The sequence below is a fragment of the Delphinapterus leucas genome, chromosome 4 (assembly GCF_059928025.1).
Source record: "Delphinapterus leucas isolate spDelLeu-1000000601 "Yukka" chromosome 4, BTC_Dleu_Yukka2, whole genome shotgun sequence".
Taxonomy (NCBI): Eukaryota; Metazoa; Chordata; class Mammalia; order Artiodactyla; family Monodontidae; genus Delphinapterus; species Delphinapterus leucas.
The window spans coordinates 49,233,338-49,257,351 of NC_143132.1; the positions used below are offsets into that span (position 1 = coordinate 49,233,338).

A 24,014-nucleotide genomic window follows, 5' to 3' on the forward strand; every position below is an offset into this window, starting at 1 on the left:
ACCATCCAACAAACATGATGAAATTCCCTTCATGCCCAATCAGCCAACGTTAGCAGCTTCAGTTATATAGTACATAACATGTTGGTGGGCTTGAGAGTAAACAGTCCTGAACTTTACTTTGTTTTTTGACACTCAAGATTGCTATTTTTTTAGTAATAGATATTACTAAATTATCAAAATTAACTTCACTTTAATTTAAAAAATCTGTGGCCTGTAGCACTTTTTGTAGAGGGGAATGTAATCAAATAAGTCAGGGGTCCCCAAACCCTGGGCCATTAGGGACGGGCTGCACAGCAGGAGGTGAGCGGCAGGCGAGTGAGCAAAGCTTCATCTGTATTTACAGCCGCTCCCCATCGTTTGCATTACCACCTGAGCTCCGCCTCCTGACAGATCAGCAGTGGCATGAGATCCTCATAGGAGCGCAAACCCTACTGTGAACTGCTCAGGCGAGGGGTCTAGGTTGCACGCTCCTTGTGAGAATCTAATGCCTGATGATCTGAGGTGGAGCTGAGGCAGTGATGCTAGCACTGGGGAGCAGCTGCAAATACAGATTATCATTAGCAGAGAGGTTTAACTGCACAGAGACCATAATAAATCAATTGCTTATGGACTCATATCAAAACCCTATCAGTGAATGGCAAGTGAAAACAAGCTCAGGGCTCCTACTGATTCTGCATTATGGTGAGTTGTATAATTATTTCATTATATAGTCCAACATAATAACAGAAATAAAGTGTGTAATAAATGTAATGCGCTTGAATCATCCCCAAACCATCCCCCCACACCCCCACCCCGCCCCCGCCCCGGTCTGTGGAAAAATTGTCTTCCACAAAACCGGTCCCTGGTGCCGAAAGGTTGGGGACTGCTGAAATAAGTAACAGTTGGCACCACAGCTTCAACATGTGTAGGCTTTTTCCATATTTTTCCAATTGGATATTATTAGCATCAGATGAATTCATTAACCTTAGAAAGAGTATTATTAGCTCAAATTTCACTATATTGTTAGCAGAAATCAGTTTTAGCAACAATTATTCTAAGCAATTTGATGTAGCCAGATACTAAGAGAATTCAAATGAACTAAAAATGATTGAACTTTTTTTTTTCTGGAATGGAGGCATGATTACCTTATCAGAATCCTGGGTGTTGGGACTTCCCTGGTGGCGCAGTGGTTAAGAATCTACCTGCCAATGTAGGGGACATGGGTTTGATCCCTGGTCCAGGAAGATCCCACATGCCTCGGAGCAACTAAACCCTGTGCCACAACTACTGAGCCTGCACTCTAGAGCCTGAGAGCCAAAACTACTGAAGCCCGCGTGCCTGGAGCCCGTGCTCTGCAACAAGAGAAGCCACCGTCATGAGAAGCCTGTGCACCGCAACGAAAAGTAGCCCCCGCTTGCTGCAACTAGAGAAAGCCCACATGCAGCGATGAAGACCCAACGCAGCCAAAAAGAAAAAAAAAAAAATCCTGGGTGTTGGGAGTATTCGGTTTATTCTTCATTGTTGCTGACTTAATTTGAGTCAGCACCATCTCTAAGCACATTCAGCCTTCCTCAAGCTTTAAGTTACCAAGAGAATATAATTGCAAATTATGGTTTGTGGGTTATCTCTCTCTCTTCGAAAATTTGCTTTATACCTGATTGTTTTAATGAATGTTTTCTTTCACTTTTCTCACCCTCTGTTTTGATGTTTTAAAAGGAAATGAACAAGTATGTTGGAAATTGCTCAAGTTTTAATAACTTAAATCTCACAACATGCCTACACTAAGCATATGTTCTTGGACAAGTCTTTAAACTTTCTTGAGCTTAAAATGTGGATGTGAAAAAGGAGAGTTGGACCAGAAGACCACGTAGGACCCTTCCAGCATTAGCAGTCTTTGATTTGTGTGTGATGAGAAGTATAATAAAACAGATCACTTTATGTTTGTACACACCATTTTGGTTTTATCAAAATAGACCAATTTATTTGTAATCTTTTCATTTGTAATGCATTTTCTTTTTACTTTCAAGACCCTACTTTTACATGGAAATATCATCACCTCTCTTAGAATGGCACCTGCTTATCTACCCAGATGTCTTGCTATACTTTCTTTGGCAGAAAATGAAATCCGGGACTTAAATGAGGTAAAATTTGAGGGTATCTTATGGGATCTGGGAAGCTGGAAAGTCAGGAGAGATGCAGGAAAGGGTTGTGAGCTCACTTTAGACTGTGAGTATCTTGGAAGAAACTGCTATCAGGATGAAACACTTGGCTCTAGAAGACCATTATTTTTCTTTCTACTTTTACTTAATGTCAGTGGGTTATTAAGGCTTAATTTCATTTGCAGTGCTGTACTTATCACTCCATTGGGAAGTAATTGTTGGTAGAGGGTCATGTACGTTAACAGGGTTAATAAGGCACACTCTGCACCTTTTTCTGGCTGCTGTTATATTTTCAAAATAGGGTTCTCTTTGCTAGGAAACAGTGCTTTCTAAGGGACTTTGTGCAGCAAGGACAGATGGCCATATTGTTGGAATTTTGGAAGTCAGTGGATAGTATAAGAGTGTTACTTGTCACTTTTCAAAACAAGAGGGAAATTGTTACATTCTCAAACTGCCGAAGATGTGTAATCCGTGGAAGCCCTGCGCTTGACACTGAGTAGTCCATTTCATTCAACAAAGCTGTCCTTTGTTCCAGATCTCTTTTCTGGCATCCTTAACTGAATTGGAACAGTTGTCGATCATGAACAATCCTTGTGTGATGGCAACACCTTCCATTCCAGGGTTCGACTATCGGCCATACATCGTCAGCTGGTGCCTAAACCTCAGAGTCCTAGATGGATATGTGATTTCGCAGAAGGAAAGGTGAACGTGACCTCTTTAACATCGCATTTATCATGGAAGTTAACTGAAAAGCCCATTTCTAGCTTACTACAGATTAATAAACTGAATATTTCTTGAAATGTGCATTTAGAAATTAAGATCATTTGTACCATCATATAGCAGACTCTGTGCTGTTCATTTAGGATTTTTTATCCTTTCTAAAAAAGGATAAGAAATAAATATCAACCTTAGAGGTTGGGGCTAGTGAGTTTAACTTCTTGCCCAACATACAACAAATTGATTTCTAAAAATCCTTTTGTTAATCGATTGTTTGGGGCTTGGAGCATTTCTACATAGAAACCGTGTTATAGATGCTGTGTAGGATTTCAGATCAATCCCACAAAAGCTTCTATCCATCATATTGTAAAGGCAGTATTAATAATACCTTAGTACCCAACTACTCTTTATAACAGTGACCTTGGGAAAATGCGTGCAGAGTTCCAATTTGGAACTGGTAGCAGACATGCTGATTCGTCCTCCCCTTCTACCTGTGAAACAGCAGAAGTGGGAACTCCCCCTTCTCTAGATCTTTGATGGTTTCTGCAGCTTGGAGCTGGGACCCCTGCATGATGGGGTCTTCTGGACGCTGGCACATGATCAGTAGAATCAGAGCTTCAGGGGAGGTAAGGAACTAGGTTGTGGACAAGAAGGGGTGGATTTAGAGAGGATAGTGAGAATCAGGATGACTTAATTCTCTTCACTCTGCCTCATTTCTCTTCTTCCTTTCACTGCATACACACCTGCATTCATGGACTCAACACATACATTCTTCCTCGCTTTTTTTGTCCTTCTGTTCTACAGATTGAAAGTCGCTTGAGGGGTTTCCCGATGGGAGAAGGAATGGTAGATTACTGACAGGGTTTTCCTTTTCTTTCTCCCTCTCTTGCGTCTAGTTGCTGTACAGGGTGTGGGGCAGTGAGGAATGGCAACCAGGAGCTACATAGTGGTGGTGCTGGTGTAGGGTGCAGGACGTATGTCAGTTCTGGTTTGCCTACAAAAAAGTGTGGCTTTTCCTTTTTCCTGCAGTGAGTGTTGCTGTGTATTCAGACACCTTATTTTATTTCAAACTGTGGGTAATTCTAAAGCTGGAATATGGGTTTACTTGGATTATCTTCTCTGGATCTTCCTTTAATAGAAAGAAAGACATTATCAGATTTCTCTGTGGGAGTAGGACTGGCAACATTTTCATATGTGGCAGCAGCATGGTGAGATGGGCAGAGGTAAGGGTTTGGTGTAAAGAGAGACCTGGGAAGAGAATGAGACCTGGTCAGGAGAGACAAGAGAAAGCTTCACATCTTTCCCTGCCGCCCATTAGCAGTGTGGCCTGGACAAGTTCCATAACTTCTCTGAGCCTTAGTATTCTCATCTGTAAAATGTGGCTAAAACTACCTAGCTTTCAAGGATGCTATGAGAACTAAAGGTAATGGGTATAGCATAATACTGGTCAGACAGTAGATGCTTAATAAGTGATAATTGTCATTATTACTTAAGGATAGGGACTGGGGATTGAAGAGTTTTGTAGAAACTAAAGCTGGTGTTAAAAAGCAGAAGATATCTGTTGAATAGATGAATAATAATGCAAAGGCTATGTTTCTATACTGTGGAAATGGTTTTAATCCAAGTGACTTTAAGGTGAATTTGCATTTTTTTGGAACTTTCTCTATAATGTTTTGTAGTTGTTTAATTTCAGGTTCTTCAGGAGGTAGGGAAGAGTGGACTTTTACTTGGGTAGCCTCTCTCTCTCTCTGTGGGGTTATTCTACACTAAAGTATGGGAGGAAGGAAGAGGTGGGAGTGTAGCTTAAAAGCAACCCTTTCTCAGACAGATTCTTTTCCCCCCCACATTAAAAAAAATTGCACAGTATCATATAATTCAGAAATAGTTCAAACGTACTATTTAAAAATACCCATATAATCATCACTGAAAATAAGACTAGAACAAAACCAGCACTCCAGAGATCTCCTTTGCCCCCCTCTCATCATAACTCCCCTCCCCACTAGAGATAACCACTATGTTGATATTTTTGATAATTCAGAAAGATTATTTTTTTCCTCGTTTATTATGGAGGCTTCAAATCAACCAGCTCCCACCAGAGTAGCTAAAATTGAAAGGACGGACAATACTAAGTACTGATGAGTATGTAGAACAATTGGAACTCTCATACACTGTTCTAGGAGTGTAAATGGTATAGCCATTTTGAAAAACTGGCAGTATTTACTGAAGTTGGACTTATAAATACACTATGACCCAGCAGTTTGGTTTCTGGTATATACCCTAGAGAAATAGATGCTTATGTCTACCAAAAAACATGTATATAAGCATGTTCATAGCAGCCTTATTCATAATAGCTCCAAACATTTGGGAGCTATGTGAGACATTTGGGAAACAACCCAAATGTCAGTGCATAGAAGAGTGGGTAACTAGAGTTCTATTCAAACCAAAGAACCTAGGTTGTTGAGAAAAATGCTGCTGCAGTTGATGTCTGAGACAACTGTGTAGTCTGTAAACAGTGCTCCCATGTTTTAAAGCAACTCTGGAAGTATTTTGTCTTGGAGGGAGGAATTATTCTAAGGGAGAGCTATTGACTGAAAAATCAGTGGGTAGCCTGAGCAGTGTTCCAACATTTTCCTGGTCAGCCTTGGAATTGCCCTGAAGGATAGGCAGGAAGGAATTTCTAGTTTTTGTATCTACCCAGCCTGTTGTTTGCTAAGAACAACCAAGTTAAATTTTTTCTCCATGATGAAAAGTGTCCCAAGTTCCCTGATGACCTTGGGTAGCCAGATCTTAAGTGTGTGTGTCACCCAAAAAAGTAACTTGAGCAGTCACCCACCGCTGTGGTGCTTTGGCTGAGGGCTTTCTCAGAGAGATGCACACCTGGGGAAGGACCTTTGTGTAACACCTCAGTATTTGGAGTTCTTTCTGAATTTGTTTTCAATCTCTGTTTTACTGTTTATAGGACCTAGTACCAAGCTACACCTCTGTTGCTTACAGATCAGAACTTAGGGAGCAGAATTTTGGAGACGTTTCTGTTTTTGAAAGGATGTTTAAAATATATACAGAAGTAGAGTAACATAATGAACACCTAAATACCCACCATGTGGCTTCAACAGTTATCAACATTTTGCCAATCTTGTTTCATCTATCCCGCACTTTTTTTTTGGTTAGGATATTTTAAAAGCAAATACCAGATATCATTTCATCCATTATTCCTTTTTTTTTTTTTATTAGGTAAAAGAGCAGTTTTAAATTCTCTCAGTAGTTGCTATCCCTGTTATATAATGTAGACTGTTCCTTTAATTTCAAGAGAAAAGTCATATTCCAGTGATTTGAAATTAATATGTTAGAGCTGAATTAATTTTAATTTTGTCTTTGAATGGGCAGAGAGATTTTTTTTACCTAAGAAAATATCGTATGGATTAATAAACTTGTGTAATGGTGTGTTTATTGATGAATGTGAAGCAAAGGCAGAAAAACAGATCTTACAGTAGTTGATACTCCACAGTTCGTGGTTCACCTCACACACTTAAACTGTGGAATACCTGAGCCTCCTTCTGTATCCTTTTACTTTCGCTTTTCTTTCCTCCCAAACTACAAACCGTCTATAACCTGGAAGCGTCGCTTGCTAGCTATTATTAAAGTTGGGGATTGTCCTCTATTATGGACCTTTTTTAGGGACAGCCTTTCAACAAGCCATTTGCTTGGCAGGAGAACTTATGGAAACTTAGAGCAGAGTTCATGAAGATCCTGAATGAGCTTTATCTAATCCACAGGAATGTGTCTATGGAAGAAATACTTCTAATTATTTTTATTAAGTGTATTAAAATTTTTATTGTTACGTGACTTCAGTTAATCAGCTTGGCATACCTTATACCTCATTGTTAGAAAACAGTTTCACCTTTCTTGTGACACTGGCACATCATAGAAAACAAAACTCATTTTACTGCACCAAGACTCTTCTGCACTATTTAACCAGCTGTCAAAAGAACCAGTTTCTTTTCAGTCTATAATACATCTTGGGTGGCTTAACAGTTTTGGACTGTACAGTTTTTTGCATAATGTGGATACCTTAACGTGAAGGTTGAAGAAAAGGGTTGTGGATTGGAAATGATTTTCAAACTATTTGCAATGCTGAGTTAAATGGTGTACAGAGAAACAAAGTACGCCAAAATGATGCAACTTCAAGTTGATGGGCAGATTTAAGAATGATAAAATTGAGGCAAAAGCATGTTAATTAAAAAGAAATTCAGGGCTTCCCTGGTGGCGCAGTGGTTGAGAGTCTGCCTGCCGATGCAGGGGACACGGGTGAGTGCCCCGGTCCGGGAAGATCCCACGTGCCACGGAGTGGCTGGGCCCGTGGGCCATGGCCTGGGCCCGAGCGTCCGGAGCCTGTGCTCCGCAACGGGAGAGGCCACAACAGTGAGAGGCCCACGTACTGCAAAAAAAAAAAAAAAGAAAGAAATTCAAACATATTACAAAAGTAAACAGTAGTGTAATGACCTCCCCTGAATCTGTCACCCAGCTTCAGTTTTCAATTCATGGCCAACTTTGTTCATCTCTACCTTCACCCACGCCCCCTTTTCCTGTATGATTTTGAAACAAGTCTCAGATTATATATAATTTCATCTCTAAAAGATAAGGACTCTTAAAGAAATAACTATAATACTGTTATCACTTATCAAAAAATTTAACAATAATTCCATAATAACACCACATATTAGTTAAGTGCTTACATTTCCAGTAGTCCTCATAAATGCAGTTTTGTAATGGATTTTTGGAAACAGGATTGAAATAAGGCCATACATTGTAATTGGTTGATATATTAAAAAAATTTCTTTCCTGCTCTCTTTTTCAGTGTTTTAAAAATGTATTATCATTGCATGCTCCATGGGTTGGCTGTGCTGATTGGGTAGTTTTCACTTGGGATCTTGTGGTGAGATCACATGGAGCAGGAGTCGTTTGAAGGCTCAACTTGGCTGGAGGTCCAAGATGATGCTTTCAAATCTCTCCATGGGTTCCTCCTCTTCTTATTTTCTTTGCTTTCTTTTCTCTTCTTTTGGTTGTTGAAGAAATCAGATTATTTGTCCTATAGAGCTTCCCACTGTGCTTATTTTGCCAATTGCTATGTCTCTGTGTCCTTTGACATACTCCTCTCCTTCTGTATTTCCTGTAAATTGGTAATTGAATGTGGAGGTTTGATCAGATTTTTGTTGGGAGAAGGACTACTTTGTGGGTTCTATTGAGAGGCACATGGTGTCTGGTTGTCTCTTGTGTTAGGAGTAGCTATTAATGATCAGTGCCTAAATCCATTAATTCATTGAGAGTTGCAAAATGGTGAAATTTTAATTCTATCATTAATTTTTTTATTAGCTGGAATACTTCTATGAAGTAACTATTTGGTCATTGGTATAGTTTGTATAGGAAAGGTAGAATTAATAATATTTAATTTGTCTCCTTTACTTACCAGTTTTTAAAAATAATGAGTTGGTAGTTCACTAGCATCCTTCAGCTGTGACCAATTAGCTTTAAAAAAAAACTATCATGAACTAATGGATTTAAACACAATTTATGTATTTAGGTACTTCAGTTTGATAGTGAATGAAGGGACTATTCATTGCTTCTTTGAAAATAATTTTAAAATATTTGGAAAATATTTATTTTAAATAAATTTAAAATATTAGTAAAAATCTTTGGAAGTGCTCCTAAGCAAGAAAAAAGGTTTAAAACATTGTAATAGTAAGGAGAATGAATCAGAAGGATAGATTTTCTTTTTAACTTGAGTGAATTTTATTTATGAAAAATATCCAATGATGCTATAAAGGTAAATTCAGAAGGAAGAATCATTATTGCTTAAAAATGTATCTTGTCTACCCTAGTGCCATCCCTTCTTTATGTCCCTCAATTCCAGTTTGAAAGCTGAATGGCTGTATAGTCAGGGCAAGGGGAGAGCATATCGGCCTGGCCAGCACATCCAGCTTGTCCAGTATCTGGCTACAGTCTGTCCTCTCACTTCTACGCTGGGTCTTCAGACTGCAGAGGATGCCAAACTAGAGAAGATTCTGAGCAAGCAGAGGTGAGCCCATTTATCTGTAGCGGTTGATGAATTCATAAGTGAAAATACCTCTGACTCTTTCCTGCAGGGTTAGTAGGACTGAGGTGAGTGCTGCGGCCCACATTTCTGGGCACTTGGGCCACTGGTCACTGTAGCAGTTCTGTAGGGGAACCGAACCTTGCAGTGCAGTCCAGTTTGCTCCCCAGCAACTGCATTGCTAATCATTTCTTCAGTGGGGAGAGCCAAGCAGCATGGGAAAGTGGGATTTTTAAAAACTGCATTTGTCCCTTAATGTGGGTGTTTCATATGGGTTTTAAAATACTAACATTAAGAAGTATAGCTTGGGGCTTCCTTGGTGGCACAGTGGTTGAGAGTCTGCCTGCCAATGCAGGGGACACGGGTTTGTGCCCCAGTCCAGGAAGATCCCACATGCTGCGGAGTGGCTAGGCCCGTGAGCCATGGCCGCTGAGCCTGCGCGTCTGGAGCCTGTGCTCTGCAGCAGGAGAGGCCACAACAGTGAGAAGCCCATGTACCGCAAAAAAAATTAAAAAAAAATAAAATAAAATAAAATAAAAGAAGTATAGCTTGGAGTCTTCCCTGGTGGCGCAGTGGTTAAGAATCCACCTGCCAATGCAGGGGGTGTGGGTTCGATCCCTGGTCCGAGAAGATCCCACATGCCACAGAGCAACTAAGCCCGTGCGCTGCAGCAAGAGAAGCCACCACAATGAGAAGCCTGCGCACCGCTACGAGGAGTAGCCCCCGCTCACTGCAACTAGAGAAAGCCCGCACACAGCAGCGAAGACCCAACTCAGCCAAACATAAATAAAAATTAAAAAAAAAAAAAAAAAAAGAAAAGAAAAGTATAGTTTGGGAATTGCCTGGTGGTCCAGTGGTTAAGACTCCACACTTTCACTGGGGAGGGCCCAGGTTCAGTCCCTGGTTGGGGAGCTAAGATCCCACAAGCCGTGCAGTGCAGCCAAAAACAAATGTATAGCTAGAAGCATTTAGTAGTCACTTCTTTTATCAGAGATCCTGCCTTTGAAGGTTTGTGTGTGTATAGGCATATGATGGTGTCTGACTATGTGATTTAAAAATAAGTTTCTTAACCTTTTCTATCCAGTGCTTTTAAGTGAGACTTTGTAATTTGGGGGTTATTAAAGGTATATACATTCTGCTTTTTTTAAAAAAATTATTTTATTGAAGTAGAGTTGATTTACAATGTTGTGTCAATCTCTGCTGTACAGCACAGTGACTCAGTTATACACATATAGACATTCTTTTTTTATATTCTTTTCCATTATGGTTTATCCCAGGAGATGGGATGTAGTTCCCTGTGCTGTACAGTAGGACCTTGTTGTTTATCCATTCTAAATGTAATAGTTTGCATCTACCAACCCAGAACTCCCAGTCCATCCCTCTCCCTCCCCTCCTTCCTCTTGGCAACCACAAGTCTTTTCTCTATGTCTTTGAGTCTGTTTCTGCTTTGTAGATAGGTTCTTTTGTGCCATATTTTAGATTCCGCCTACAAGCGATATCATATGTATTTGTCTTTCTCTTTCTGACATACTTCAGTATGATAATCTCTAGTTGCATCCATGTTGCTGCAAATGTCATTATTTCATTCTTTTTTTATGGGTGAGTAGTATTCCATTGTGTATATGTACCCCATCTTCTTTATCCATTCATCTGTCGATGGACATTCAGGTTGTTTCCATGTTTTGGCTATTGTAAATAGTGCTGCTATAAACAAGGGGTACATGTGTCTTTTTGAATGATAGTTTTGTCTGGGTATATGCTCAGGAGTGGGATTGCTGGATCATATGGTAATTCTATTTTCAGTTTTCTGAGGAACTTCCATACTGTTTTCCGTAGTGGCTGCACCAATTTACATTCCCACCAACAGTGTAGGAGGGTTCCCTTTTCTCCATACCCTCTCCAGCATTTGTATTTGTAGACTTTTAAAAAAATTTAAAAATATTTTTAAATTTAATTTTATTATTATTTAAAATTTTATTATTTGGCTGCATTGGGTCTTAGTTGCGGCACGCGATATCTTCGTTGTGGTGTGTGGGCTTCTCTAGTTGCAGTGCTTGGGCTTCTCTCTAGTTGTGGCACGCAGGCTGTAGAGCGCGAGGGCCCAGTAGTTGTGGCGCATGGGCTTAGTTGCCCTGTGGCATGTGGGACCTTAGTTCCCCAGCCAGGGATTGAACCCCTATCCCCTGCATTGGATAGGATTCAATGGATTCTTAACCGTGGACCACCAGGGAAGTCCCTGTTATTTGTAGACTTTTGATGATGGCCATTCTGACCCACGTGAGGTGGTACCTCATTGTAGGTTTGATTTGCATTTCTCCAATAATTAGTGATGTTGAGCATCTTTTCATGTGCCTACTGTCCACCTGTATGTCTTCTTTGGAGAAATGTCTGTTAAGGTCTTCTGCCCATTTTTCAATTGGGTTGGTTTTTTTGTTGTTGAGTTCTATGAACTGTTTGTATATTTTGGAGATTAGGCCCTTGTCAGCTGCATCGTTTGCAAATATTTTCTCCCATTCTGTAGGTTGTCTTTTCTTTTGTTGTTGCTGTTTTTTGTTTTTTTTTTTAATGGTTTCCTTTGCTGTGCAAAAGCTTGTAGGTTTGATTAGGTCCCTCTTTTTTTTTAATGGCTTTTAAAAATAATTAATTAATTTTCAAATTTTTGGCTGTGTTGGGTCTTCGTTGCTGTGAGCAGGCTTTCTCTAGTTGTGGTGAGCAGGGGCTACTCTTCGTTGCCGTACACGGGCTTCACATTGTTGTGATTTCTCTTGTTGCGGAGCACGAGCTCTAGGTGCGCAGTCTTCAGTAGTTGTGGCACGTGGGCTCAGTAGTTGTGGCTTGCGGGCTCTAGAGCTCAGGCTCAGTAGTTGTGGTGCATGGGCTTAGTTGCTCTGCAGCATGTGGGATCTTCCTGGGCCAGGGCTCGAACCCATGTCCCTTGCATTGGCAGGCAGATTCTTAACCACTGTGCCACCAGGGATGCCCCCCATTTTTTAATTTTTGTTTTTATTTCTATTGCCTTGGGAGACTGACCTAAGAAAATATTGGTATGATTTATGTCAGAGAATGTTTTGCCTATGCTTTCTTCTAGGAGTTTTATGGTGTCTTGTCTTATGTTTAAGTCTTTAAGCCATTTTGAGTTTATTTTTGTGCGTGGTGTGAGGGTGTGTTCTTTTTTTGTTTTTTGGCTGCACTGAGCAGCTTGTGGGATTTTAGTTTCCCGACCAGGGATCGAACCTGGGTGTTCGGCAGTGAGAGCATGGAGGGACCACTGGACCACCACTGGACCACCACCCTCCCCTGTGAGGGTGTGTTCTAACTTCATTGATTTACATGCAGCTGTCCAACTTTCCCAGCACCACTTGCTGAAGAGACTGTCTTTTTCCCATTTTATATTCTTGCCTTTCAAAGGTATATACTTTGAAAGCTTGTAAACTTCTACCTTTTTGACAGTGTTACCCTTCAAAGGGAGCAGAAAAAGCTTTCTTTTTTTGGTTTGCGTTAAATCACATCAGATGTTACTGATTTTTAGGTTTCACCAGAGGCAGTTGATGAACCAGAGCCAAAATGAAGAGTCATCTTCTCTTGCTCCCGTTGAAACAAGGGCATCCCTTATACCGGAGCATTCCAGCCCCATTCAAGATTGCCAGGTAGTCCAGGAAAGTGGTAAGAAGTTAACTGATCTCTGATCCTTTTTCTCCAAGTTGTTTGATCTGTTTGGTATCATAAAACAAAAAAAGTACATGTTTTCATAATTTTATACTTGTTAGCTTAAGTGAACAATTTGGATCTTATATTTTATATATATGTATATACACAGATAGACATATATAACTACTATATGTCTAATTTTTGAAAACGTTCAGAGAACTGCTACCTTTTGAAGTGACCTGGTACTTTGATTATTCTTATGACCATTGCAAGAATTCATTTTCTTAAAAATATTTGGTTTGGTGTTTTAGGCATATTGGAGGAAACTACTGAAATCATTTCTTTGCACTTTACTATATTTCAGGGATTAGAGTTCATTAAAAGGATCCAACTGAAAAAATACTTCTTTAAACATTTGATGTTTTAAATGATGTTCTGTTGATTCTTTTAGAACCCGTCATCCAGGTCAATTCTTGGGTTGGGATAAGCAGTAATGATGACCATTTATATGCTGTTAAGAATAACTTTCCAGCCTCTGTACACACTACAAGATATTCTCGAAATGACCTGCACCTGGAAGACATCCAGACAGATGAAGACAAGTTAAACTGTAGTCTTCTCTCTTCAGAGTCTACTTTTATGCCAGTTGCATCAGGACTCTCTCCAGTATCACCTACAGTTGAGCTGAGGCTGCAAGACATTAACTTGGGCCTAGAAAATGATGGTGCTGCCGATGAATCTGTGAAATGTCTGGAAAACAACGGCTTTGATAAGGAAGGGGAAAAGGCTTTTTGGGCTGCAAACGAGAATTCTGTTGAGATGACAAAAAGTGCTATCAGTACAGAGGTAAATGAGGAAGATGGGCTATTACCTTGTCGCGAGCCAACAGTAACCAATGCCATCATAAAGGATGACACCCACAGTCTTACATCTTTTCCCGAGTCAGTTGGACACAATGTCTTCCATACGCAGCCAGACAGTGAAGAAACCATGTCTCAAACAGCTTCAGAGAAACTTCCTTGCAGGGTTTTAACCCACAGATCTCTTACTTTGGGACAAAATAAAGCTGCCCTTCAGAAATTGAATGAAGCAGCCACCAAGCTTCAGGCCTATTGGCGGGGCTTTTATGCCAGAAACTACAACCCACAAGCTAAAGATGTACGCTATGAAATCCGGCTGCGCCGGATGCAGGAGCACATTGTCTGCCTAACTGATGAAATAAGGAGGTGGGTGAAAAGCCCCTTTTTAGGACTTTTACAGTTTGGATGCTGTTTGGTTGGTTTGGGGGTGTCAGATTCTTAGCATTGATTCAGAACACTGAATCACTGCTTTTGTGGCCAGGACACTTTCCATACCGTGTTGCCACTCTTGGTTTGTCTCCTACAATATACTGAAAGCATCTTGAGTGCAGGGACTGCCATATGCATCTTCATCTGTGGTACAGCAATTGGAGCATAGATGCAGCATAGCAGTAAATTTTGAATGAATGCATGCCTTATGGACATCTATATACCTAAACACAGAAGGTACAGAAGATATAGAAAAACTGAATTTTAAGTATAAAAATGAGAAGATGAGAAAGTCTACGTAGAACGCAGTAGGTGACGTAAGAATTAAAGAAAATAGCAGGGACTTAAAAGGGGCTAAAATTGGGGGGCTATGGTGGCACTTATTCGTTCATTCCATGGCTCACATGTTTTCATGACTGTCAACTCAGGAAAATTAGGATTTCATAGATTTATTCTGAGTATTAGTATTGTAACCAGCAGTATTTATTAATATTATCAGGTGGGAGAGGAGGAAGCAATAAAAGAGACTGAGGAGGGACAGCTAGAGTGGTAGGAGAGTGGGAGAGTGTGTGTCCCAGCTCCAGCAGGGAAGTGTTTCAGGAGAGAAGAGAGGTGCTGTAAGAGGACAGAGAACTGTGTGTTAGATTTAGCAGCTGGAGGTTATTGGTGACTGTGTTGAGGGTCCCCAAGACTATCCTCAGGTTTGATGATTTGCAAAAAGGACTCACAGGACTCAAGAAAGCTATTCTTTTTTTTTTTTTTTTTTTGCGGTACGCGGGCCTCTCACTGTTGTGGCCTCTCCCATCGCGGAGCACAGGCTCCGGACGCGCAGGCTCAGCAGCCATAGCCCACGGGCCCAGCCGCTTCGCGGCATGTGGGATCTTCCCGGACCGGGGCACGAACCTGTGACCCCTGCATCGGCAGGCGGACTCCCAACCACTGCGCCACCAGGGAAGCCCAAGAAAGCTATTCTTTATGTTCAGGATTATGGTTTATCAGAGTGAAAGGATATAGATTACAATCAGCAAAGGAAAAAGACACACTGGGCAGAGTTCAGGAGAGACCAAGTACAAGCTTCTAGTTGTCTTCTTCCAGTGCAGTTGTACACATGGGGCTCGATTCTCCTGGCAACGATGTGTGACAACACATCTGAAGTATGTGAACCTCAAGGGAGGCTCACTCGAGCCTTGGCATCCAGGGTTTTTATTGGGGGTCAGTCACCTAGGCGTTGAGTGCCCCTGTGACTGACCTTAACTACTCAGACCTCAGCCCCCACCCAAGGTCAAACTGATGCATTGTGGCCCAGGGTCTCAGGTGAACAAAACAGGTATTCACCAGAAAATACACTGTTAGCATAAACCAAGGTCCCAGATGTACAAAGATACTCTTATCAAGCAGGATATTCCAAGGGCTTGAAGGTTATCTCTCAGGAGCTGGTCAAGGCTAGTCCTGTCTTTAGAATGTGCAGGGTTCAAACACCCCAGTCCTGTTGAGTTAACCTCTTCCTGCCCAATGAGCTTCTTCAGAGCAGCTTCAGTGGGTAGTGGGATGAAGGCGGTTTGGAAAGGATTGAGTAGTGAATGAGAGGTGAAGAGTGAGGGTAGCCAACTTTTGGAAAGTGTTGATGTGAGGAAGAGAAGAGAGTAGGTAGTTGCCAGAGGAGAATCTGGACTTAGGAAGATTCTTTTTTAAAGATGGGAGATATAGAGCAGGTTTATGTGTTGATGGAAATGATTCTATAAGGAAGGAAGAACTGATGGTGCAGAGCAAAGAAAGAAGAAGTGCAGGATGGAAGTTCTTGAGAAAGTGAAAGAAGAAGAGGTCCAGTGCACAAGTAGAGAGAGTAGCCTGAAGTAGGAACAGGAGCAGGTAAGGTGGTAGGTTTGATGGTGGGATAGGGAAGTCCTGCCTGATGGTTGTTTCTCCTTTTCCAATAATATACAAGATGTGGTCAGCACTTGGAAGTGAGGAGAGGGGTGAGGATGTGGGAGGTTTAAGAGAGGTATGAGGTGTGGGGTATTCATCTTAAAAGTAAACTTATAAGTGGAATGGAGGAGGATAACTGGGCAGGGTGAGGAAAAACTTAGAGTGCAAAACGATAGGTCAGACTGTATGATTTTCATCAACAACTCTCAGCTGTTCCATTCTGATTTTGGACATGGTTCAGCCAGGAGTGGGTTCTTTTCCAGGTGAACATGGCAGGGGAGAGAGGGAAGGGCAAGGGAGCTGACGACATTTGGGAGGGGAATGGTTATAATGATGGATCTCAGAATTTAAAGGAGGTAGAAGGAAAGACAGGAGAAAGGGGTCATTTGTTTGGTGGTCATAGATGAAGATTGGTCGTCCAGGTTGTTGCAGATTATGGCAAGAACAAGTGAACTGGGAGGATTGGACGTAGTGGTTTGTGTTGGTGCTTGAAATCATTTTTGAAAATGGTGTAGTCAAAATGCTTGGGTCTAATACACTGCCAAATGTAGAATAGATAGCTAGTGGGAAGCAGCTGCATAGCACAGGGAGATCAGCTCGGTGCTTTGTGTCCACCTAGAGGGGTGGGTTAGGGAGGGTGGGAGGGAGGGAGGCACAAGAGGGAGGAGATATGGGGATATATGTATATGTATAGCTGATTCACTTTGTTATACAGCAGAAGCTAATACAACATTGTAAAGCAATTATGCTCCAATAAAGATGTTAAAAAAAAATACTTGGGTCTAGAGTGGGACTGAGGATGAGTGATGGGGGTGGATTATTGTTAGATAGAGCATCTATGTGAATGTCAAGAGCTCCAGAAATGACAAGGGGAACAGGGCAGAGAAGAAGACTAGTGCTGAGCCTTCAGTGAATGGGGGTCGATAATGGGATGTCAGTACTTGAAAAAGAGTTTTGGGAAATTTAGCAGGATGGCTGGAGTTCTTGAAGGAGGAAGGTTAAGACTCATTTGTAAACAGCAGTGAGAAGCAACGTTCTGACCCTGATGTATGAGTGAAAAAAGTAGCTGCCACTTGAGAGAGCTACAGAGGTTGAGTGTATATGGGAGTTTGCTGATTATAATTCAGGAATCACACATGGCACAGTAGGAGGGCTTTAGGGGGGCTAGAGAAAGTAGATCAGAGGTTCAGAACAGAATGGGGTGACAGTTTAAGAGATAATGGACAGCTAAGAGAACCTTAGGTTTCTGATTAGTTTAAGTACAGAGAGGGGAGCAGTGAGCGCAGAGTGAAAACTTTAATGAATGAGGGGAAGGTCTGTTGACAGCAAAGAGTATGTCAGGAGGCAAACAGGGATGTGAAATTTGATGTGATTAGTCCTACTGGTCTCTTAGAAGAGGGTGTTTCAAGCTGTGGTCCTGATCCTTTCTGCAGCTCCTGCCCCTTTGGTGTGTTTGGCTGGGAAATTGAGGCCAGATAAAGAGCCATTTAATATTTTATTTTTCATTACTGGCAGTCCTTTGTAGAACCAGTATAATCTGGATTTCAGTCACATCTTATTTGGCTCCTATGCTGAGTCATAGCTTAAAACTAAAGTTTCACTTAGATATTCTAAAAGTGGAAAGGACTGTTATTAGAATATTAATCTCTTTACAACGTATATGTTTATTCGTCATAACAAGAAGTACAATTCAAAGCACCCTTTCTTGTATCAATAATGGATTTTGAATTATTGTAGATTACGAAAAGAAAGAGATGAAGAACGTATTAAAAAATTTGTACAAGAAGAGGCTGTCAGATTCCTTTGGAACCAGGTAAGCTCCCTCTTGCTGAATTACCTACTGTGTGAACAAAGAAAAATTCTAGATTTCCTGAGATAATCATAGAGTAGTTACAGGTAAAAAGTAAGCACCCTTTCTCGAGGTTAAGGATGTGGTTTGTGTTCCTTGCCACTAACTATGAACTAGGACAGTGAATTTTGTTACATTTTATTTAGTCTGAAGAAAAATATTTTCATAATTTTGACCAGAGAGATAAAGAACTATAACACTGAAGGAAAGTACTAAATTGAGGGATATTCTTATAATTTTCCAGTAGAAATTAAAAGCCCTATTTGAAGTTTCATGTAACTATCTTGTTTTATCTTTTGAGACTATTTGAATGAAAAGTGATTGAAATAGTGTGTGATGGCTATAATATGCATGTCCTAAAAGGTACACATGACTTCCAGGGAAAGAGTTTGAATCCTGGAGTAGCACACTTTAGGGACAGTTCCCTAAAACATTGGTTTTACTATTATTGTATCCCAACAAATACTTCTTGATGATAATCCCTTGGAAGTATTTTTATAAACAAATTTGTTATAATAGGATTTTACCTATATTATATTTGAAAATACATAGTAAAAGGTCTGGAAGGCTACATATTAACCTGCTATCAGTGATTACCTTGGAGGATGGTCAAAGGGAAACTAAAAAATTCTATATATTGCTTTCTTGTTGCAGATTTTACAGTAAAATTCTGAGATTTTAATTATACTTTAAAAGTATAAAAGCATATTATCAAGAACTCGGGGTATTTTTAGGTATTTTAGAGTTGTATATACTATATTGTTAGTTTTTAAAAACTCTTATCCCAAATGGGTATCTAAAATGAGACTTTTATTTTAGCGAATCTACCCATATTAATAGGCTCTAGTCTGTCTTATTAGATAGACTTCAGTGTATCTTATCGAGTACCTTATTTACCCCTTAGTCAGCTATACATGTGCTATTGTGCTTCTGATTATTTTTCCAGTAGTAGGAAGAGAATTGCTTTGGCCCATCCCTGCTCTGCTGGTAAGGACCTTTTATTACCAAGGACGTGAACCACTTGTACCAGCCAGGTCTAGGCTGGGGGTGCTATGGAAAGGATAAGGGGAGTCAGGTCGTTTCTAACTCCAGTTATGCCATCTGCCATTAACCAACTTGATGAGTGTTGGGGAAGAAAGCTCAAAGGACAGTTGTAAAACAGGCATGATTTATATTTTGTAGTAAAACTATATCCTTTGGTTTATAGGTAAGGTCTCTACAAGCTTGGCAGCAGACGGTGGACCAGCATCTAAGTTCCTGCCGTCCTGATGTTCCTCCCATATCAAGTACTCTGGTGCCATCTAACCCTCCATTATTCACCCAAAGTCAGGAGCCCTCTTCTGATCAAAACTCTGATTGGTTCATTGCTCCTGATGAAGCTCCTCAAGAGAAATCCTTACCAGAATTCCCAGACTCTGGTTTTCATTCCTCCTTAACAGAACAAGTTCACTGTTTACAGGATTCTTTGGATTTTGAAAAAAGTTCCACAGAAGGTAGTGAAAGTTCCATAATGGGGAATTCCATTGACACAGTCAAATATGGCAAAGAGTCAGATATAGGGGATGTTAGTGAAGAGCATGGTGAATGGAGTAAGGAAAGCTCAAACAATGAGCAGGATAATAGTCTGCTTGAACAGTACCTAACTTCAGTTCAACAGCTAGATGATGCTGATGAGAGGACACATTTTGATGAAGGGACGGGAGATAGTAAGCTTCACATAGCTCGTTCCCCTGAAAAGTTAGATGTCTTGTCTGACAGTGCTTCTGTAGATGACACTCATGGCATATCTCCTACTTTGCAAGATGAAATCAATCAGACACCAGAGAATTGTGAATTAAATGCAGAAGTTCAAGGGCAGCAGTCAGAATGTAATTCTACATTTCAGGTATTGCACGTTGGTATTATTGTGTAGCATGTCTGGTTGTTTGGGAAGCAGAAGTCCACTTAATTTAAGAATATTTTCAGTTGGCTTTTTTTGGGAAAGAAGAATATTTCTCCCAATTTTGTTACTATTTATATGGAATTTATATTCTTGTCTCACATTTTCCACATCTTAGGTACTAAGCTGAATCTTCATTTTGACTTAGTTAGCTTTTTACTTAAGCTGTAATGTATCAAACAATATTCATATTGAAAGCCACATGCACTTTATTAACAACTAAATTGAGTCAACAGTGTTCCTGTGTTTTTATGTATTCATTTCCTTTCAAAAATAAGCTAGACCCAATAAAGATGTTAAAAAATAAATAAATAAATAAACTAGAATACCTTAAAGAAGATAGAAAATTTTACCTTAAAGATATAAATAAGAGAATTTTAATTCTTCTGTATGTGAGGAAATTAATTATGTAGTGAGGAATGCAGTTGGTTACAGTGAACATAAATGACAAATGTAAGGATTGTGAACTACTGAAATTTGCCATCCTCCTTGGAGTAAGAACATGTGTTTTTAAGCCTTTTTCCTCCCTTATGAGTCAAGGGAAGCCTTCTTGTAAGAGAATAGGGAGAAGAGGTAAGATTATATGATTTTTCAGTGGGAATGATTAGATTGTCTCATGGAAAACTTTAGTTAATGCCATGTATTAGTTTTAACATATGAAGCAAAGTGTTCCATCCAGAATTAAAGTCAAGCTTATTTAAAGAGGCAACACAAGACTATTTCTCTTAGGTATAGGCTCCATTCACTTGGAATAATGTCACAGCAAACATTTATTATCTTTTCATTTAGTGATTTTTTTTCCCCATAGATAAGCACTTATGTGCCAATATATTCCCAGAAATTAATGTTCGTTTTCTTTGTTCCTGCTTTATATTTGCTTATGTTTTTCAGCAGAGGCCCATGATCATTTACTTCGCTCTTGATCTCTGCCTCATAGAAAAGAACATTTAAAATAATACCAATGGTAGAATATGAAAGACTTTTTTTTAAGGACTATTTTCTATCTAAATCTCTGAAAAAGTGCCACATTCAGAAGACAGTTTAATGGTGGTAAAGAAAAAATAAACCTCATTTATTTCTTTACTTATTAAAAGAATATATGTAACTCCAGGAAGAAATGATAATATTGTGTTTGAATGTTATAGATAGATGCATTCGCAAATCAAGGATAATTTTTGGAAGCTTGATGTTTTAATCTTTGAGAATGTTCTGATATCATTGAACAACACATATCTGACTTCCCCCCAATCTATGGATGTACAGTGATTTAAAACTATGGCAATACTTAACTGTTCTCTAAATTTAGGTGCTAAATATGTATTCATTATTCAGTTACAGTCACTAGGTCCCCTTCTTTGAAGTTATATAAAATAAAAGCTGGTCCTTCCAAGAATAAAGTCAGGGATCACATGTTATACTTTGTTGATGGTTAGAAACATTTCTCCAGTATGGGTAAGATGCATTTTTCTCGGTTTATAAATATGTAGCACTCAGGTTGAGAAGACTTGGATTTCATTCTCAGAAATCCAGAATCTCTTGCAAAGGAAATATTTTCTGTCTCATAAACAAAATAGCAGTCTTACATTCAAAGGATTTTCCCTAGCAAAGCATGTATAACGAATGCATGTTAAATAAAAGTAGAATTTTTAACTTTTTGAATAATGCTAATTACCTTTTATGAATGATTTTGAATTTTCTTCTTAAATCTACCCTATTTTTCTATTTTACAGTTAAGTGCCTCATTTGCTGCCCATAGTTAGACAAAGGAGAACCAACTTGCACTGCACTAGTACCAAAGTGCTGCTTCATGGTACATTAATTTCTCATAAAAGCTTCTGAAATGTTGTGGTTCAGTATTACCTAAGTAGGTTTCTCCTGACATCTCCTCCCTCTTCTCTTTTTTTGAGAAATGGCAAAACACAACTGAATTCATTTGAACATCAGCATTTGCCAGCAAGATTTTCTTTTTTACCTTTGTGTTGTTTTTCTAGCCCATAAATGGTATTCAGCATACTTTTATTTTGAAATTGACAGAATATGATAATGACTAATACTCTGCTGTATTTAACTTCACTGGTTTTGAAGTGCAAGAATATTAAGTAGCCCCCCAACCTTAACTGTACAGATTATCTTGAATGTAAATAGGATGAAAATAATGTAAACTATACCCCCAGCCTAGACCTGGCTGGCACACTGTAATTAAAATAATTTATTTAACTAAGATATTTGGTCTTAACTCTGGGCTATTCATTGGTCTGGCTGAAGAGGGAATGGGCCTAGTAAGGTTTGAGAAGTTGAGCTTTAACACAGTCTTTGTGTTTTTCTAATAGGAGAGGTTTAGTTCAGCTGTGCTATTTTAGTTCAGTTCTCTTGATTTACGGACATTCAATATATCAATTAAATATTCCTTCAGAAGCACAGAATCATACCATGTGAGAATTGTAAGGAACCTTAGGGATTGTCTATTCTAATCTCTTTGTTTTAAAGATGAAACTAAAGCACAGAGAACTTAGATGACTTTTCTGAGGTTATAGCTAGTTTATAGAAAAAAAACTGTGGAAACTTAAACGTTATTGTATTCCAAAATTTTATTATATACTTTCTATTATTCTTTACATTTAGTAAGTCAGTAAGAAAGTCTGTACATATTTTTCATTCTCTTTGAAAGAGAAAAAATACTTCTAAGAGAGCTAGAACTCTACCACTCAAGGCAGAGTTGCTTGTAGAAAACAACTGATTCATTCAGAACCCTAAGTGAATTTTCTCCAAGAAATGTGATTTGATTAAAATGGTTCTTAAAGAGTAACGCAGTAGAAACTAACATTTTGAAAGAATAACTGCATCTTGGAGTCTATTTTTTGATGACAAGAAGTATAACAGATTGCTGAGATATATAAAATTTTCTAGTGAAAAGCTAGTTTGATTATATTTCATCTTCAGTTTTACAGAATAACAGATTTAAAGTTTTAACTCTCCTGGTGTGCAGAAAGCTTCAATCATGACAGTTGATATGTAAACAATACAGTTTGGTTTTTATAAATTCAATTACAAAAGGCCTTATAATATGCATGTTTTTAGGAAAATATTTAGCCACACAGTTGTTAGTATATATGCAGAATACTTTATTCTTGAATAATGTGGGTGTCATTCTTGAGTGTGGATTTTTCTTTTATTTTGTTTTAGATTATTTTAAATATACAAACACCATAATAGTGTATTTTTCTGTTATCTACTTAAGACAGGTCTAGTTCCACTTTTAATAAGTATTTTCAGAAACAACATGGACTGAAGATATCATACTATCTCCCTTGGTCGTTTTTTGGGCATCAATTCTTAGAGTTGGATTTATAACAATAACATAAAATATAAAAAAATTTTTTCTTCTGGACAGTTAAGACATAAAAAGGGAAAATATAAAATAAGTCTGATCAATTTCCCACTTGTAAATGAAAAGTAATTGTTTAATATATATTTTTATTTTGCCACATACCTTATTGAGGAATATTTGTTATAGTATTATAATATTTTAACTTTTAAATATATGACCCCCTCATTTATGAAATAAAGCAGAAAAGTTCTGTAAGGAACATTCTAAACATTTTTAGTGATACTGTTTTCATTGATCAAACCTATTGTGCCATATTAAATGTAAAAGTCAAGTAAACAGAGTAGTCCTCACAGCCTTGGAGAGAAACAGATAATTAACTGTCTTTTAAAAATGAAGTGCTTTTAATTTGTGTATGAGTAAAAATCATACTATAATTTAATTCCTTAGTTCATTTTAGTGGGTAGCAGGAATCACTCTATAGTGGCTTTGTTCATTTTCTAATTAAATTTCTTTGAATGTTCTGTAATAATTTTAATGTTGACAGTATGAGTTTAAAAATAATTTGATTTTTCACTATTTTTAGATTTCTCTTTAATTTTATTGTAGAAATAGTAGATGATTTAAAGTGGTTGTGGATTGTTTTATGAAGGCTTAATTTATATTATACTTATTTAATTTGTGTTTGAGTCTCTAATTCTAAATAAAAAGTTTGTACATTTGTTTGAGTGACTCTTCTGTTTATTGTAGTGATTAGTAGTAATGGTTGTTATTCATTGTGCTTGTAATTATTGGGTAATTAAATAAAATTCAGAACATATTGCAGATAGAAATTTTTTTTTTTTTTTTTTTTTTTGGCTGTACTGCGTGGCATGTGGGATCTTAGTTCCCTGACCAGGGATTGAACCCGTGCCCCTTGCATTGGAAGCGTGGAGTCATAACCACTGGACAGCTAGATACAAATTCTAAGGAAGGTCCAGAGTATTGTTATATAAGTGAATTTACCATAAAACAATCCTAGCCGTATGAAAGGAATGCTAATTTAGTTTGGTATAAATTTCATTATTTCCAGGATGCTTACTGGAATTCTCTGGG

The 24,014-nt window shown here is 38.8% G+C and overlaps 1 protein-coding gene across 5 annotated transcripts in view; it reads left to right on the forward strand.

The window, feature by feature from the left end:
* The window catches only part of CEP97 (centrosomal protein 97), a 41,116-nt gene extending 17,469 nt beyond the window's left edge, over window positions 1-23,647 (forward strand). For 2 of the 5 annotated variants that reach the window (XM_022593109.2, XM_022593187.3), the window contains exons 5-11: window positions 2,007-2,120; window positions 2,674-2,840; window positions 8,764-8,928; window positions 12,473-12,606; window positions 13,220-13,817; window positions 17,544-17,619; window positions 18,863-23,647. In XM_022593109.2, the coding sequence (XP_022448817.1) occupies window positions 2,007-2,120; window positions 2,674-2,840; window positions 8,764-8,928; window positions 12,473-12,606; window positions 13,220-13,817; window positions 17,544-17,619; window positions 18,863-19,567 (1,959 nt within the window). In that variant the 3' untranslated portion in view covers window positions 19,568-23,647. Of the gene's footprint in view, window positions 1-1,193; window positions 2,121-2,673; window positions 2,841-8,763; window positions 8,929-12,472; window positions 12,607-13,042; window positions 13,818-17,543; window positions 17,620-18,862 lie in introns of all 5 variants that reach the window. The other 3 variants (XM_022592972.2, XM_022593035.3, XM_089910498.1) reach the window with 2 other exon arrangements.
* Window positions 23,648-24,014: the final 367 nt, after the last annotated feature.